Genomic DNA, 18,554 nt, shown 5'->3' with positions numbered 1-18,554 from the left:
AATAGACATTAACGTCTTTCCCATTATGAAATGTTATTCCCCAATCCAAACTCGTACAAACACATTGCTGTCTAAACAACTAAGATACAGTATTCACAATAAACATAAAGTATGAGCTGTTTTTGCACAAAGTGATTGATAAACTCGACAGTGTCATGGTGAAACAGACAAACACAAATTCCGTTCAACATGGACTGAACTCACATAAACTGAAAGTGAAACTAATCACCCTTCACAAATTAAAATGGAAGAAGATAAACATATTTAAACACACAAATGAAAATGTGGCCCTTACAAAGCAAGAAAAATATTTAATGTTTCCTCTGCCAAAAAAGTATACTGTGTGTCTATTTATTATAGTTATCAAAAAAATACAACTTGATGAAAATATTTTAGTTTGTGTATAAGTACTTTTTGAGCACATTCAACAATATCACAATAATAATTACACCCGTTATCATTTTGGTCACAAAACTTTATTTAGTAATTTCATGTATTGCTTTGGTTTTGTATATTTGACCACCATGTCCTTAACAGAAACAAATCCAATTTAATTGCTTTTGGTTGTGATTTTTATTCAAGTGCAATTTTTTGCTTGTTAAAGTTAAGGATTTGTGTGATTTCTGATCATTTGTGAGGGCACCAAAGAGAATTCCGTGAGCGTGCACATGTTGGCAGAGCAGTGCATACAGAGAACAGCATGTTGTTTTAGCTTGTTAAAAAATAGAAAGTTGATCCATCACCTCCTTGTTATGTTTAATATACAGTACTGTATAGAACGTTGTATTGTGTTCAAAGTCTACAAACCTTCACAAAAAATTGACTTTTGTCGAGACTGAAACTCTAAATTGATATTTACATTGTTTCTTACTGAGAAATTAGCTTCAATATACACATTTTTCGATTTACAAACCTTGTTTGAGAACCAATTAAGTTTGTAAATTTAAGTTCCACTCTACAAGTTGTTGTTTGTGACTTATAGCCTTCATTTCAACCTTTCTGCTACTTTGTTTTTTCACAGCGCAAAGCAGTGACCACTTGTCATCCAGTTTCTATTTTTCACTGCTGCTACATGCTGTTTAAAAGTTGTAACAATACTTTAACATACATTACATTTGTAATGAATTATTTGCCCAAAAAGTATCCAAGGCAAGTTTCTGCCAGGCAGGAAAGAATAGGAAAAAGAGCGCCTTTGCCCCTCGAGATAGGTTTGACACTTTGGAAAACAGTCAAACATGATCAACGAAAACGTTCTCCATGTAAAGTGTACAGTATTCAATTCTGGTCTAGGTAGAATTGTCCTCACCGTTCCACTGACTTGAAAGCGGATTCTGGATTTCTGCTGGGGTTCAGACAATGGATGACACTCCAAATCCCAGAACTGAACATAGTCGCCTCTGTCTCTTGGTAGGAAGGTAATAGGCACCTGCAACAGTAATATGACAACACCTTTTTACTACTACTACTACCGGTACTACTTTTACTACTACCGGTACTATTACTTTGGGAGGAAAATAATAGGCACCTGCAATATGACAACACTTTTTACTTCTACTACTATTACTTTGGTAGGAATGTAATAGGCACCTACAACAGCATTATTACAACACATTTTTACTACTACTACTCTTACTACTACTGTTACTTTGGTAGGAAGGTAATAGGCACCTGCAATATGACAACACTTTTTTACTACTACTACTACTACTACTACTACTACTACTACTGTTAATTTGGTAGGAAGGTAATAGGCACCTGCAATATGACAACACTTTTTTACTACTACTACTACTGTTAATTTGATAGGAAGGTAATAGGCACCTGCAATATGACAACACTTTTTTACTACTACTACTACTACTACTACTACTACTACTACTATTATTATTTTGGTAGGAAGGTAATAGGCACCTGCAACAGTAATATTAAAATACATTTTTACTACTACCGTACTACTTTGGTAGGAAGGTAATAGGCACCTGTAACTGAATACACTTTTTTACTACTACTACTACTTTTAGGACTATTACTTTGGTAAGAATGTAATAGGCACCTGCAACAGCAATATGACAACCCCTTTTTACTACGACTCTTACTTTGGTAGGAGGGTAATAAGCACATTCAACAGCAATATGACACCTTTTCACTACTACTACTACTTCTACAACTACTATTACTTTGGTAGGAAGGTAATAGGCACTTGCAATAGCAATATGACAACACCTTTTTACTACTACTACTTTTACTAGCAATATGTCAACACCTTTTTACTACTACTACTACTACTATCACTTTGGTAGGAGGTTAATAGGCACCTGTAACAGCAATATGACAACACCTTTTTACTACTACCGGTACTACTATTACTTTTACTAGTACAATTACTTTGATAGGAAGGTAATGGGCACCTGCAACAGCAATATGACAACACCTTTTTACTACTAATACTTTACATTTACTACCTACTATTTTGGTAGGAAGGTAATCGGCACCTGCAACAGCAGCATAAAACACCTTTTTACTACTACTACTACTACTACTAGTAGTAGTACTGCTACTCCTTCCACTTTGGTAGAAAAGTAACAGGCACCTGCAACAACAGCATGACAAAATATTTTTACTACTACTACGACCTTTCTTACTACTACTTTTACTAATATTACTTCAACGTTTTTACTACTTACTGCTACTTTAATTACTACTTTGTCTACTTTTACTACCACTACTTTAGGGACGGCGTGGCGAAGTTGGTAGAGTGGCCGTGCCAGCAATCGGAGGGTTGCTGGTTACTGGGGTTCAATCCTCACCTTCTACCATCCTAGTCACGTCCGTTGTGTCCTTGGGCAAGACACTTCACCCTTGCTCCTGATGGCTGCTGGTTAGCGCCTTGCATGGCAGCTCCCGTCATCAGTGTGTGAAAATGGGTGAATGTGGAAATACTGTCAAAGCGCTTTGAGTACCTTGAAGGTAGAAAAGCGCTATACAAGTATAACCCATTTATCATTTATTATTTACTACTATTACTACCACTATAAAGTATACAATTGACAATAAGTTTTACTACTACAACTACAGCACTATGAGAATACTTTCTATTACCGCTACTACTATCTTGTTGATAAAGAAGCTAAGCTGTTACAATCAATAAGTTTCATAAAGCAATCAACAACATTTTCACATCAAAAACAAAGATTGACTTTTGAAAACATGTATGATCTACCGGTATGTTAATGCTGGCCTTGAATTGACGTCACGTCACGTCTGATTGCTCAAACACATCAATATGTTATTGATGCACAAATTACAGCATTGTCCTTCATGATTAATATTTAATTGCTGTACCATCAAAATCTAAAGAAATAATGTACATCATACTTTTGTACTTGTGAGTACAGAAAAAGGTGTGGTAGACCAGATAGTTTAAAAAGACCACTTCAGTGATGATCAATCACTTAAATCTAGTAAAAAGTATTTATTCTAAAGAGTGTATGAGTCATTTCTTTACATCCACATAGCTTTCCATGATATCTGTAGGCCTGAGACCATAGTCAATTTGTTGTGGAATTGTCTCCCCAGGATTTTTAGGGCTTTTTTTGTGAATGCTGTGACCTAAAAATGCCTGAATTTGCGACTGCTCATTTAAAAAGATGCAGCAAAAGTTGCAATATTTTAAAGCCTTTTTCCCCCAATAACATTGAATCAACTTGTGATTTTATATTTGCTTTTATAGGTTTTCCTTGTAATCTGTACATAAAAAAGTGCAGGTTTTCAACTGAAATACAATTCACTCTTTGGCTAGCAGGAGTCAAAGCTAGCAATATTGCCAAGGAGAAAACAGAGCTTGAAAAGCTTCTTCTGTGGTCAAAGTGTCCTATAGTGCAACACTTGGTATTTTAGGTAAAATACAGGGATTAGATGAAAGCAGTGTGCTGCCATTGTTCAGTAGACATGGAGTATAAACTGAAACTATTATTGCTGTACTTCAACCAATCATAAACTTTACTACAGAAATATTCTTCATTCATACTCTTCTGACTCTTACTGTCTTCACACTTCACCAAAGTAATCAATAGTTATTTGTATTATTTATGTGAGAATTGTATTTATTGGATGATTACCTGCCAGATATAAAAAAAAAATTGAGTGTAAAAAAAAAAGCTAAGCAGTTTTGTTTTGCATTTTGTTCCCTTACTGTAGACAAAATAAAACTTGCTATTAAAAAAGAAGTACGTACAAAACCATGATTATGGCGTACAGTTCTACACTAGTAATGAATGCAACATGGGTAGATGTAATTGTGTGGTTGTGGTTACCTGCATTTTCTCATGTACTCCCAACTTGCCTGACACTTTGGAGCACCTGAAAGCAGTGTAGGTGGCCCGAAATACATCAGAAGTGTTGTCAACCCCCTGAGGACAGACAGAACAATATATTATATTAACATTATATATTCAAAGATTCACCTGTGGAAAAAGATGTATGTGTTGCCTACAGAGGGACACTAAAAACAACAGTATAGCTAGTAGATACCAGGGGTGTCCAAACTTTTTGACTTGGGGGCCGCATTGGGCTAAAAAAATTTGGTTGAGGGCCGAAAACCGACTGCATGTAAAGTAACATATATACATAGATAACTGTATGTATGTATGTATGTATGTATGTATATATACACACACACACATGTAAATGTGTGTGTATGTGTGTGTGTATATATATATATATACCGTATGTATGCATACATATATATATATATGCATGCATATATATATATGCATGCATATATATATATATATATATGCATGCATATGTATATGTATATATATATATATATGCATGCATATATATATATATATATGCATGCATATATATATATATATATATATATATATGCATGCATATATATATTATATATATATATATATATATATATATATATATATATATATATATATATATATATATATATATATATATATAGATATACATACACATACCCACACATTTACGTGTGTATATATATACATACATACACATATATATATAAATCAATCAATCAATGTTTATTTATATAGCCCTAAATCACAAAAGTCTCAAAGGGCTGTATGTATGTATATATATATATACATATATATATACATACACACACACACACACACACATATACATATAGACATAGAGAGAGAGCCTATATATATTTATATATGTGGCTACAACTGTAGCTTACCACCACCAGGTGTGAATGAATGATGGGTTCTCACTTCTCTGTGAGCGCTTTGAGTACCGGTATGTAATAATAGAAAAGCGCTATATAAAATCTAATCCATTATTATTATTATTATTATATATATATGTGTACATATTATATTATGATGGATATACTGTATAATAAATATATTTGGATATTAAGAGTATGTGAAAGTTCGACTTTTACGTTGTTTACCTCCTTAAAGTTTTGTAATCAATCAGAAATATCCAGCAGCTAAAATGCGCCAAAGATAGTTAAGTGTGGAGAGTGTTTTGATTTTTCCCATCATGCTTTGTAATGGATGGATGGGTGTAATTTAGAAATGTTTATGGTGATTAGTCGTTTTTTATAATATCCACAATGTTCAGTGACCATGTCTGTTGACATTGTGTTGTTTGGAATTTTTTTTCTTCACCATGACAAGAGAAGGTTGTTTGCATTGGGTCATATAAATAATTGCTGCGCATGCAGAGCATAATAAAAGGTAATTGACCAGGAAAAACTCATCATGTCTGCTAGATGACGACAAAATGCAGAGCTAAATATGTTAGACTTAGAATCAATGCAATCTCCCTGCTGGCAAGATTCCTAATGACGTCTTGCGTGCCAATTAGAAGGGCCACATTTAGTAGTTTGGACACTCGTGATATATACATTCACACAAGAGAAAATAAAACATAAATAATGAAATAATCACCTTGACATAAGTAGGTGCAAATGATGATAGGTACCATCTTACTTCCACTTCCCCATTTTCCACCTCCAGGTGTTCCTCTGCAGTGCAAGAACAGACAGACAATCTAAACCACTGACACATCATGACTTGCAACTTCTACTGTAAAATGTCCCGCGTCATACATGGCGAAAAATCAGCATTTGATCCTAGTTTACTCCCTTTCATACAGTAGTTAAGAAAAGTACTTCCATTTTGATGATTTTCTACCAACCAGTATACATTCTGACCTCCGCTAAGCAGTTATGTGTCACTGAAACACAAACGCGTCATGTCCTTTTAGGAACGTACCCCTAATTTCAACTCATTATGGGCTTTTTCTCCCGTTTGCATTTAAGTGTTTTTTTACGTGCTGGAAGTTACGCACGTTTCTCTTGTTCGTATTCTCCCATCCAGTCTGTGCACACGCCGACCCGGCATAAGTCAGGCAAAAGTGCACACGTTTGGAATGAAGGCGCGCTCATTACTAATAAGGCGGACTTTGCCGTCACGTCTTTTTTCTAGGTTGCGTAAAAAGTATGGCTAGTACCTCGCGACGTGTCTGTGAATCACTTCAAACAAAGCGGCAAAAAATATCAATATAGAAAGAGTCCATTAGAGTAGAAGCATGTTTGTGTGATTGAGAAAGATTAAAAACCTTAAAACTAAGCTCAGTCTAGTTTTATTGCAAGGACACATGAAGAGGAAAGAGAATAGTGTGAGCCACACGAGAACCTGCAGAACAGAACAGCACAGTTGTGCGAGACTTGTATCCCTGAAATATTTTGTGTATGCTGCCATATTTACGTGTGTGTGTGTGTGTGTAGGCTGCCTAATATTGCATTATAATACAAAATATGAATTGGTACGACCATGCCTTGAAAGAGATGTTAATAATGTAACCTATGATATTTCTACCTAAGTAGTGCTCCTGATGATTTGTACTTTACGCTTTGTACTTTATATCGCTGCATGACAATGTCTTAATAACTTTTTGCATTTTGTAAAAAAGGGTAATATTGCTAATTGATCGGTCTGTCAATAGCAACACTTATGAATTTTGAATCATTTTATCCATCTGAGTTGATATTAGGGGGTTAATAATATTTCAACCTGTATGGAGAGCAGTGATACTAAACTTCAGGATGCCATTTATTTCTCCAAATTTTTATTTACAGTTAGCTTTATAGGAGATGCTACTGTGCCAAGGAACTCCCTGCACTTTTTATTTTGGTTTGTTTTTCTTTACTTGTTTTTTTAAATAATAATGTTTCAGGCATTTAAACTAAGTTAAGTGTTGGAGTTTGTTAACAGTATTGTTTTACATTTTGACAACAAAATGTCACTTTTACAGCAAATAAAGTCATCAATTAGGTCATTGTTTACCATCTATTGCATTGGTAATTGTCTGTTATTTCCAATAATGCAATCAATGTTGAAATGTTGGTTCTGTATCTGATGAATTAGTTATCCGGGAGAGTTCCACTTTTGTATATAAATGTGTCTAATCCGTTATTTAATAATTTTTCTATTATTTTAGAAAATTGTTTCAGTAAATTGGTATTTGTGCCTTATCGTCTTCTAAATTGGTACAACTTTTGTTATTTTTATTTTGTTTTGAAATTTGCCTGGATTACTGATTAAAGGTTGTGAAATTTATGCGATAACTTTTTTCATCGTTTCCATAACTATTCCGTGACAGTCAGTTGAAAGTCTTGGATTTGGATTTCTTTACAACTTTGATTATTTCCTCTTTTGTCACATTGTTGAGAAACATCAAGTCGGGATTTCGGTCTATGGTTTCATTTCAGTCTTCAACTGATCCATCATCTTTGAATCTTTGTTCCAGATGAATTCCAGTATTTACAAAGTAGTTATTCAAGCGTTGAACTACTTTGTCCATGTTGTCATTTTGTATATTTCCGTCTAGAAAGTATTTTGGGTAATATTTTATATTTAATATGCCCTATTTTGTTATGTTGTTTTTGTTAGTTTCTAATAATTGACTGTAGTGTTCTTTTCTACATGTGCGTAGTGTGTTAGTTTGCTTGTTTTTACATTCTTTTTACTATTTTCTGCTTCTATAGATCTTTTAGTTATGAATGTTCTGTATATTGTATTTTTCTTGTTACATGCATTTTTCAAACCCTTCAAACTAAAAGTACAAGAAACTACTAAAACAACACTACAACTATCAGTACATTACTACAAATACAATATACTACAAGAAAAAAAACTACAATTTACTACAACGCCAAGAAACAATACACTACTAGAAGAAACTACGCAAACACTATTATAAGTAATACTACTACAAGAAACATCTAACCTACCTACCTAGATAATGATACAAATACAAATTAACCTTTGTTTGTTTGGATAAAAATATGTACCTTCATCTCATGAAGGTGGTAGACTTAATGTACAAAGCCAGCCAGGATGAAACACTTATTCCCGCACCGTAATATCGCTGAGCATTGAATACAAGTTACTGGTAGAGTACCTGATGTTTCTCCTGAGGGCGTGTTGGGGAAGTTGATGTTTTTGTTGCTGAAATGGATCAGATCTTCAGGCAGCTGCGAAGGTGTATTAAGTGCTGCCTTGGAGATTGTCCTCCCTGAAGGCAACAATGGAGTGGCAGCTTGAGGGCTGAGGGCGGACAGAGTGGAATCTGCTGGGGCAGCAGAAACATCCAGTGCCAGGTCTCCACGAATCTGGATCCTGATAAACTGTTCAAAAGCAAGTTTGATCTGTTTTTGACCATCTTTCCCAAATAATTGGCTTGTTTATAAAATCATGTACCTTCTGCTGATCATCACATTGCACGTATATCTGTCCACTCCAAGGGAGCATGGTAGTCTTGCTGGCAAGTGAACGGTTGGGAGTGATAAAAATCTGGAGGTGGCTCCTTTGTAAACAACAACATGTACTTTGTTAATTTATGCATGCCACACCTGTCTACGCAGTTCAGCATGTACTGTATGAGATATATAGCACTTAAAAGAGAATAGACAAACATTAATTGCTGATACATTGAGAAGGATCAAGTTCGGATTCTTCCTACTACTTTTCAAACAAGGTAAATTGTACAAGGTGGTTTTTTCTCTGCATGTTCAAGCATTACTGTTTCCATGATGTACATCAGGAGTCCAAAGTGTGGCCTGGGGCCATTTGCGGCCAACAGCTAATTTTTAATGGCCCATGCCACATACTAAAAATATATATATATAAAAAAAAAATGTTTTAAGTAAACATAAAAAAGTGGGAGAAAAAAATAATACAGTTGAAATTTCAAAGGGAAAAGTTGCATAATGACTAATAAAACAAAGCTGCCATGCAGGCTATTTTTCTTTAAAATAGTAATTGCTCAAAAAATAATTATGAATCAAAATTGTTATGATTTATTGACCTATTCAAGTCTGCAATCACTTCATATCAAATATTCCACTTTGAAATATTTTTATGAGAAAACAATGCAGAAAAAACATGAAAAATGAATAAGAACGTATAATCGACGGATAAATCTGAAGTTGATCTAGAGATTTAAACGTTTAAAGTACCGGTAATACAAAATGATATATGACTTATTTTTTTAATTTTTGGACCCCAGAGAATTTTTGTGGGATTTTTTTGTAACGAGAAAAAGTTGCGATTTTGACTCTAATAACACAAAGCTGCCATGCAGGCTGTTATTTTCTTTAAAAAAGCCATTGCCCAAAAATAATAATAAATCAAAATCAATGTTGCTATTGATCTATTTGAGGCTCAAATTAGTTCACATCTAATATTACAGCGTGAAATTTTTTGGGTAGACAATATTTTGTGTTTTTTTTGCCATTAACAAAAAGGGCATAAAACAAACATTTTTAACATTATATCAACAGAATGCTCTAAAGTTGATCTAGAGGTTTAGGCATTGGGAAATATATATATATATATATATATATACATATATATACACAGGTAAAAGCCAGTAAATTAGAATATTTTGAAAAACTTGATTTATTTCAGTAATTGCATTCAAAAGGTGTAACTTGTACATTATATTTATTCATTGCACACAGACTGATGCATTCAAATGTTTATTTCATTTAATTTTGATGATTTGAAGTGGCAACAAATGAAAATCCAAAATTCCGTGTGTCACAAAATTAGAATATTACTTAAGGCTAATACAAAAAAGGGATTTTTAGAAATGTTGGCCAACTGAAAAGTATGAAAATGAAAAATATGAGCATGTACAATACTCAATACTTGGTTGGAGCTCCTTTTGCCTCAATTACTGCGTTAATGCGGCGTGGCATGGAGTCGATGAGTTTCTGGCACTGCTCAGGTGTTATGAGAGCCCAGGTTGCTCTGATAGTGGCCTTCAACTCTTCTGCGTTTTTGGGTCTGGCATTCTGCATCTTCCTTTTCACAATACCCCACAGATTTTCTATGGGGCTAAGGTCAGGGGAGTTGGCGGGCCAATTTAGAACAGAAATACCATGGTCCGTAAAGCAGGCACGGGTAGATTTTGCGCTGTGTGCAGGCGCCAAGTCCTGTTGGAACTTGAAATCTCCATCTCCATAGAGCAGGTCAGCAGCAGGAAGCATGAAGTGCTCTAAAACTTGCTGGTAGACGGCTGCGTTGACCCTGGATCTCAGGAAACAGAGTGGACCGACACCAGCAGATGACATGGCACCCCAAACCATCACTGATGGTGGAAACTTTACACTAGACTTCAGGCAACGTGGATCCTGTGCCTCTCCTGTCTTCCTCCAGACTCTGGGACCTCGATTTCCAAAGGAAATGCAAAATTTGCAAGGTTGGGTGATGGTTTGGGGTGCCATGTCATCTGCTGGTGTCGGTCCACTCTGTTTCCTGAGATCCAGGGTCAACGCAGCCGTCTACCAGCAAGTTTTAGAGCACTTCATGCTTCCTGCTGCTGACCTGCTCTATGGAGATGGAGATTTCAAGTTCCAACAGGACTTGGCGCCTGCACACAGCGCAAAATCTACCCGTGCCTGGTTTACGGACCATGGTATTTCTGTTCTAAATTGGCCCGCCAACTCCCCTGACCTTAGCCCCATAGAAAATCTGTGGGGTATTGTGAAAAGGAAGATGCAGAATGCCAGACCCAAAAACGCAGAAGAGTTGAAGGCCACTATCAGAGCAACCTGGGCTCTCATAACACCTGAGCAGTGCCAGAAACTCTTCGACTCCATGCCACGCCGCATTAACGCAGTAATTGAGGCAAAAGGAGCTCCAACCAAGTATTGAGTATTGTACATGCTCATATTTTTCATTTTCATACTTTTCAGTTGGCCAACATTTCTAAAAATCCCTTTTTTGTATTAGCCTTAAGTAATATTCTAATTTTGTGACACACGGAATTTTGGATTTTCATTTGTTGCCACTTCAAATCATCAAAATTAAATGAAATAAACATTTGAATGCATCAGTCTGTGTGCAATGAATAAATATAATGTACAAGTTACACCTTTTGAATGCAATTACTGAAATAAATCAAGTTTTTCAAAATATTCTAATTTACTGGCTTTTACCTGTATATATATATACACACACACCGGTATATATATTCATACAAACACCCATACATACGACCTATTTTTAACATTTTTATGACTGAGTCCCGGGGAGCCATTAAGGTTAAAAAATATATATTTATATTATAAAAGTTTTGAAAATTAAGAATATTAAAATGACCTACGCATGCTTTGATTTTTCAGTGTGCGGCCCTCAGCGGAAAAGGTTTGGACACCCCTGACGTACACGATTTACTATAAACTATACAATACGTGTTTTCACTGTCATATCAGAACTACTGCATCATGAGACACATCAATGACAACATCAATGCAAGGACACAATAATACAAGTTTCATAGCTCACTACAGTGAATGAAATGACCACATTAAGTTGATGACAGTGTTGTCTTGTAATACATCATCTCGTGCTGTCTATTTGGACTCACGGGAAAGTATCAGCAATCAATACGTAACTTTATATATCGTTTTTCTGTGCAGCCCGGAGACAGGAGTGGATTTGATGGTGTTGTATCTTACTGTGGTTCAATGAGTCCATGCTGAGGCGTAATGGTGAGGTAGTGAGCAGGCCAGGACAAGTCAAAGCTCAGCTCTCTGGAGGTGTTGTTCTTGATCTGTACCTGATTGGTGCTGGCCACAGCATCTGCAACCACAAACTTATCTACTACCATCATTGACGGAGAGACAGTAATCAAATATACTCCACTTTTAACAAGGTGTAACTGTACACCATCATCACGGTTTAGTACATAGCTGGGTTTTAGTGTCACAGTTCATTATGGGTACAGTAATGGAACACAATATAAAACATTCAACTGCGTAATTTGTATCCAAATAGCTTTTATGCTTTTTAAAATGAAACAAAAACTACAAACTGCCAGCAGGTAACTGTCCAAATTCATTACAAATTGATAAATAATGACTGTATATTTTTTAATGGTTTGAAAGGTTCTGTACGGAAAAATCAGATGTGGTTTAGTGTTCACATGCACCGCTACACCACTAACACAGTAGTTATGTTTACAGTGCTTTCTTTGACCCATACTGCTGTCTTTCAGGCATTTTACCTTCAAATATTGTCCCAGACTAGTCAGGAAGAATAAGATCCTCTTCTCCTCTCATAACTTGTAACGGCACACTTAATTCCTGAACACTAATAATGTATCCTTAATATCAATCAAAAGTTTGTGCGACATTATAAACCATGCCTCACACTTGTATAGTAGAAGGTTGTGGCCATAAACTGTGAAGTTGGGCATCTTTGACATTTAGCTTACACCTGTAGACAGAAAAACAAGCATCTTGTTTGCACTTTTTTTCAGAGGAGTGAGGATCATAATTAATTCATCATCGAAAAGGGGAAGACAAGCCTTGTGCTGAAAGATATACCGGTAAATATCTCCTCATGATTGTGAAAAAAAAAGTGCAGTTCCTCTTTGAGGGTTGGGGACCCCCTGTTTAAGATCACTGGTTTAGGTGAACAGCATTTCCTGTACATTCAAATATGTTTTTAAAATCCCTTACCATTTGTCGGAACTCCGAGGACAAGTAGTTCTGGACGTAAAGTCCATGACTCGGACTGTTTGTGTGATGCCTCTGAGGTCTGTGAAGTATACCAAAAAATATACATATATATACTGTTTATTTGTCAATTAATTAACAAGGATTATATTATAACTATTGATAAGACTCCAAGTTTTGAAAGGCGTATGGAACCTTTGAGGTGGATCCTGTAGGTTTCATTGCTGGACCTTGAAGATCCCTCACAGGCAGCACGTCCAAAGTCATATTTCCATTTGTAACACCACTAGCAAAAAAACATGACAGAAGGTCTGCAGTGCAATAATGATCATGTCATGTAGTCCAATCATAATAATCTCATAGTTAGGAGGGAATTTGTCTGATAACACAGCAATAGAAACATGACCACCGATTCAATTATTTCTTCAAACAAAGGGGCGCTGTAATACGATGGTGTGTATGGTTGACATGTTCAGGTAAGATGTTACCTGCCGGTCAGCACGTCTTGTTCAGCAGACGTCAGCGGTAACTCAGTGCTGTCCTCACATTCTGTGCCGCCCAGTAACAATACTGCAACCTTTCTAATGTGCCCATAGAAGATGTGGGCCTCATTTGGCCGCTCAGGCAGATCGAACGCTACGAGAAAGTTACATTTGACAACATGTACTGTAATATCACAATCATTTAATTCCACAAATATAAATAATTAAATTCATTATCATTATTATAGCAAGTTGTGACAGAAAAAGGGGTTATACTAGAAATACAATTGTGAGTATTGATGCATCACAGTATATTCATTAAGGGAAAATGGTCAGTACAAATAATTAATAAGTTGTAACCAAGTATCAACTACACACAGTTAGTAGAAAACTATAAGAAGTTTCCTGCTCCTTGTCGTTCATGTGTTCTTACGTTCAATCAATTCCTCTCCCAGGAACTTCTCATCAAACTCCAAGTTTTTTAGCACGCTATTCTCGGCCAGAACGTTCTGTCCAACATGTGCTTTGCTTCGAAGTAGTCTGAAACACACAAAACATAAGACGTATTCATCTGTAAACTTATCAGCCTTGTATAGCTGCACAAACAATGACAATTTGCCCAAGTATTATTAGCAGGGACACATCCAGCACGGACACATCCAGCATGGACACATCTCTTAAGAGGAGCAGAGATATGATGCTTTAGTTAGGTATATCAAATGTAAAAATATAATTTACAATATAGGGCTGGATTATTAATCGAATTTTGATTTCAATTATGGCTTCTCACGATCATGAAAATATAATAATCAAAGAAAAAAAAAGATTAATGGTCCACGCAACGTACATGCAAATTCCGGTGCTCATAACGGTGAAACGGATGAGAAGCGAATGAGTGAAAAAAAGGCCACATCTACTAGAAGTTTGGGACCTCATCATGGTTGCTACTTTTTATTTGACACAGCGCTAGTATGCCTAATCAATAATCACTCAAATCATATGCCTTACTTTTTTGAAAAAAGTAAGGCATATGATTTCTGCGTTCACTAACTGCGGACGGAGTCACATAATTGGCCAATAAAACGGAATCTGCTGTATAACGCAGAATATCAGGGAAATTGACATAAATGTGAGTCAAATGCTTTCATTGTGAGGAGAAGGAACATTTGTTTGGGAAAATAATATATCTGATACCGCTCATTCATCCCCGACACATTCAACCGCCCCGTTCTAAACTGAACAATCTGGAGACAGCACCTTGAAACAGCGACTAAACTACGAAGCTAAAGCTAACAAGAACAATCCACAACACATCTCGTCTGCCTGTGCTGTTGTGAAAGACATCATCAAAACAGCAGCCGCAACTTGAGGTGTTTGAGCTGGCGACTTCTCCAGGGTGTACCCCGCCTACCGCCCGAATGCAGCTAAAATATGCTCCAGCACCCCCGCAACCCCGAAAGGGACAAGCGGTATAAAATGGATGAATGGATAGTGCGTCAAGTCGCCTCTTTACTTGTCAAGCTGAGAACAGCAAATCACACTTCCTCCCTTCATAATAATAGCGCTGTGCGCCACATCAGGTTTAACTGCGCTAACAAAATAAAGGTTTTTAAAAAAGTACCTTACACAAGCCTAATGTACTTAAAGCACTTACTGATACAATACCACAATTATTATGCTTATCCCTAAAATACTGGTCAAAATTGTCCAAAAATATATTACACCAATAAACGTGGGGATTTTTGCATTTAATTTAACAAATATTTTAAGAAAAAATATTTGACACAGAAAGCACACACTATATAGTGGTAAATTAAGTGTAAAAAGTAAAAAACGGAATTAAAAACAATTAAAACAGAAAGTTTTTTTATATCGCTATTGTTGTTCAAATATATTGTTATTACTATTATTTTACCTTTGGTTTATTCGTTACTAATTTATATTCTTTTTTCTAAACTACATTTAAGTTGAGTTTTGGTGGTAGAATAAATACTTACATTTTAAAATTAATAAATAATCGTGTAATTTGTGATTGCAATATCAATCAAAAATAATCGTGAATATTATTTTTGCCATAATGGTCCAGCCTTAATACAATATAGCATTCAAGTCAATGTAGCTTATTGTGTGTGGCCAATAACAAAAAGCTCATATACATTTGTTTTAATGTAGTGCTGTTAGGAAAACTTGTCCGTTTTAAAAACTTTACACACGTCTTACATATAGTATAATACAACAACCTGGACATGTAAAACTCATATAGTATACAAGAAATTGCAATATGCACTAATTAACATTGGATAGAAATACAACATGCAATAATGTTGTGTTACGTTACAAAGCCATATTTCCATTGGCTTTGACATAAATAATTACATAAAAAATAATTGTTTACAAAATATTTACAAGTTATTAAAAAAATTTAAAAAATATACAAAATAAATATATATAATATAAATGTTATAAAGTATATTAATTGAATAAAAAAATTGTATCATATAAATAAACTATATTTTGGATGGATTTTTGCTTACTTGAGGGATACTCTCAAAATCACAGCCACAACTACATTTGTGTAGGTAATAAGGTGTTATTTTATTTTTGTGCTTCTCTCACGTGAATAATCACAACCACTCCAAATAAGACTGGAAATATACCTTTGCAGTATAGAAGAGAATGCATCGTTCAATGTACAGTATGCTCTGACAGATAACAGCAGATTGGCCTCCGAGGTCAAACATGTTTAAGAACCCCTGGTATAAATGATAGAAGTGTGAGTGAGTTCCAGAGCAAGGTCTCACCTCCTGTACTGCTGTCTGGACACTTCATCCCCACAGAACAGCAGCAGAGTGGCCAGCTGGGGGGTTTCTGACTGACACAGCCTTTGCTCCCTCTGGGTGAACTTTAGGAGCACTGTGACCACCTGAAAAAGCAGCTATTGTAATCCACCTTAAAGTCCACACCGTCAAGTGTCTTTACTCTCCTACCTCTTGCGTCCTTTCCTTCAGGACAAACTGTGACGGTGCCACACTGACGACAGTCGGGTCCATCAGTGTTCGAGAGGGAACGTCAGAGAAGACCAAGGCTTTGATGAAAGCCGCTCTGGATCCTGTGTTCCTCACACACAGACACGCCTTGCTGACACCGTTAACAGCCACATCTGGCATTGTCGCCACATAGTTGTCTGCTTGCTTCCTCTGGTCCTCCAAGATGATGTTGCTGGTGCCGCCGTAGCCAGAAAGTGGAATCTGAGCGGAGAGCAAAAGACTTGTGGACTGATAAATGTAAGACCCAAAACATGGCAGGAAGTGAAAGAGGAGAACATTCTCACTGTGAATTTAACCCCTGGTTGAGATGTCCGCACTCCAGACTGTTTGATCTCCAGCTTGGCTAACATGCAGGCCACCCTGGTGGGGGCAAAGAGCAGGTGGACGGTCACATCCTCTCTTGGGCGAATGGAGAGCTCTCCATGTCGGGTTAGACGAGCCTCTGGACTGAACAAACTCTGCAGCTGAGAGACAAGTCCTTCTGTTACTAATTGCTGGGTTGCATATGACGTCATATCAGTTTTTCTTCTTCGCGGCTTAATTCACATGACGGTCAAGCAGCTTGAGCGTAGCATTAAAACAAGTGAGTGAGTGTACAGTTTGAGAAGAAAATGCCGTTCTTGGGTGTTGAGCTCCATGAGCTTTCATGGAGTCCCGAAAGAAGTGGTTCATAAATATAATAGTCAGGGGAAAAAAGGAAAGTGTGTCGAAGTAAATGGCTCTTAAAAATATCACTTTCATCATCGTGTGGAATACAATCAGACCGTGCTCGGGTCTGTAGAGATCACTTTGTAAAATGTTTGAACATTTGATTTGTTTGAGAAACTTTGTGATGCAAACGAGTTTATTCTCTATTATATTAGTAGTGTTTGAGAGCAGAAAAAAAACATAAAAAAAAGACTAGAGATCTTTTGTGGTTGCTAGGCCTAAATATAACTACGAAGACCTGGTTGTGCAAATAAACTAACGTCATGTTAAGTCCCGGTAATAAATATTGTGATTGTTAGTCCAATCTATCGTATTTTCATTCTTCATTTTTATAACAGAAACTAAAAGCTTAGTTGCTGTTGTGCGGGAATGCCAAGTGTTTTATTCGACACTGATGACTACATTATAGCGTAATTGGTGATATATGTTAGCATCAAGAAAACATCCTTAATAGTATTTATAAACTAGATGCATACTGAATCATGCTATTGCTAGCTAATATTGCTGAACAACAGGGACATATGCAGCTAAATAATGAGACTTAAATATGAACTTGATACCATAAAAACAACTGCAGACATGAATTGTAGATGAGACTAATATTGGTAGCAGGAAATCAACTGCAAACAAACCTATCCTTTTTCTCATTAGCGTCACGGTCACAGAAGCACGGCAATCGTTATGTCAATCAAATACGTTACTTAGCGATGCGCGAATAAGTCCAACTTTGTCGTTCATGGATTAATGGTCAATTTGTGGACCGCTCAGATGTAAAAACATGATGTGCCTCTCTAAATATCGGGTCAAATGAAGTGAGGTCGTAGCGAGCAGTAACATATGGTGATGATAATGGAGATGTTTGGATGTTTTTAAGGGCGTTATAGGCAGAATAGCGCGACACCAATAGGCTCCATTGTAAGTGGACTAAAAAAAACAACCATGTGTTTTCTTGTCTTAAAATGATCACAAATTTCCCCCAAAAAGTGCAGTTCCCCTTTAAGATTATAACAATCTGGGTTTCTGCGGGAATCAACCAATCTAATTTAATGCCTTTTTGATGCAACTTAAAACAAAGTTAATGCCAAACTAATGGATTATATTATAAAAAATGCAAGTAACCCTTCAAAAATCCATAAAAATATTTGACAGTGCTGTGGTATTTTTTTTATCATTTTGTACCACTGTAATGGTAAGGTCAAAAACTTAATTATCTTAAATAGGTAAACAAACAAAAATAAAATGGACTCTCAATTTGTGTTAGTAACAATTGCACTTATATAAATATTGAAC

General features: G+C 36.0%; 1 protein-coding gene across 5 annotated transcripts in view; it reads right to left on the bottom strand.

Annotated features, from left to right (window-relative positions):
• cep192 (centrosomal protein 192) overlaps positions 1-18,554 on the bottom strand; it is a 104,707-nt gene that overhangs the window by 17,340 nt on the left and 68,813 nt on the right. For 4 of the 5 annotated variants that reach the window (XM_061982844.1, XM_061982843.2, XM_061982846.2 and 1 more), the window contains 13 exons: positions 16,841-17,020; positions 16,497-16,757; positions 16,311-16,432; positions 13,943-14,049; positions 13,516-13,663; positions 13,223-13,313; positions 13,031-13,109; positions 12,026-12,149; positions 8,760-8,865; positions 8,461-8,686; positions 5,943-6,019; positions 4,314-4,409; positions 1,307-1,426 (listed from right to left, as the gene is read on the bottom strand). In XM_061982844.1, the coding sequence (XP_061838828.1) occupies positions 1,307-1,426; positions 4,314-4,409; positions 5,943-6,019; positions 8,461-8,686; positions 8,760-8,865; positions 12,026-12,149; positions 13,031-13,109; positions 13,223-13,313; positions 13,516-13,663; positions 13,943-14,049; positions 16,311-16,432; positions 16,497-16,757; positions 16,841-17,020 (1,737 nt within the window). Of the gene's footprint in view, positions 1-1,306; positions 1,427-2,158; positions 2,201-4,313; positions 4,410-5,942; positions 6,020-8,460; positions 8,687-8,759; positions 8,866-12,025; positions 12,150-13,030; positions 13,110-13,222; positions 13,314-13,515; positions 13,664-13,942; positions 14,050-16,310; positions 16,433-16,496; positions 16,758-16,840; positions 17,021-18,554 lie in introns of those variants that run through there. The other variant, XM_072915559.1, reaches the window with a different exon arrangement.

The sequence above is a fragment of the Nerophis lumbriciformis genome, linkage group LG21 (assembly GCF_033978685.3).
Source record: "Nerophis lumbriciformis linkage group LG21, RoL_Nlum_v2.1, whole genome shotgun sequence".
Lineage (NCBI taxonomy): Eukaryota > Metazoa > Chordata > Actinopteri > Syngnathiformes > Syngnathidae > Nerophis > Nerophis lumbriciformis.
This window is presented reverse-complemented; position numbering and strand designations above follow the sequence as displayed.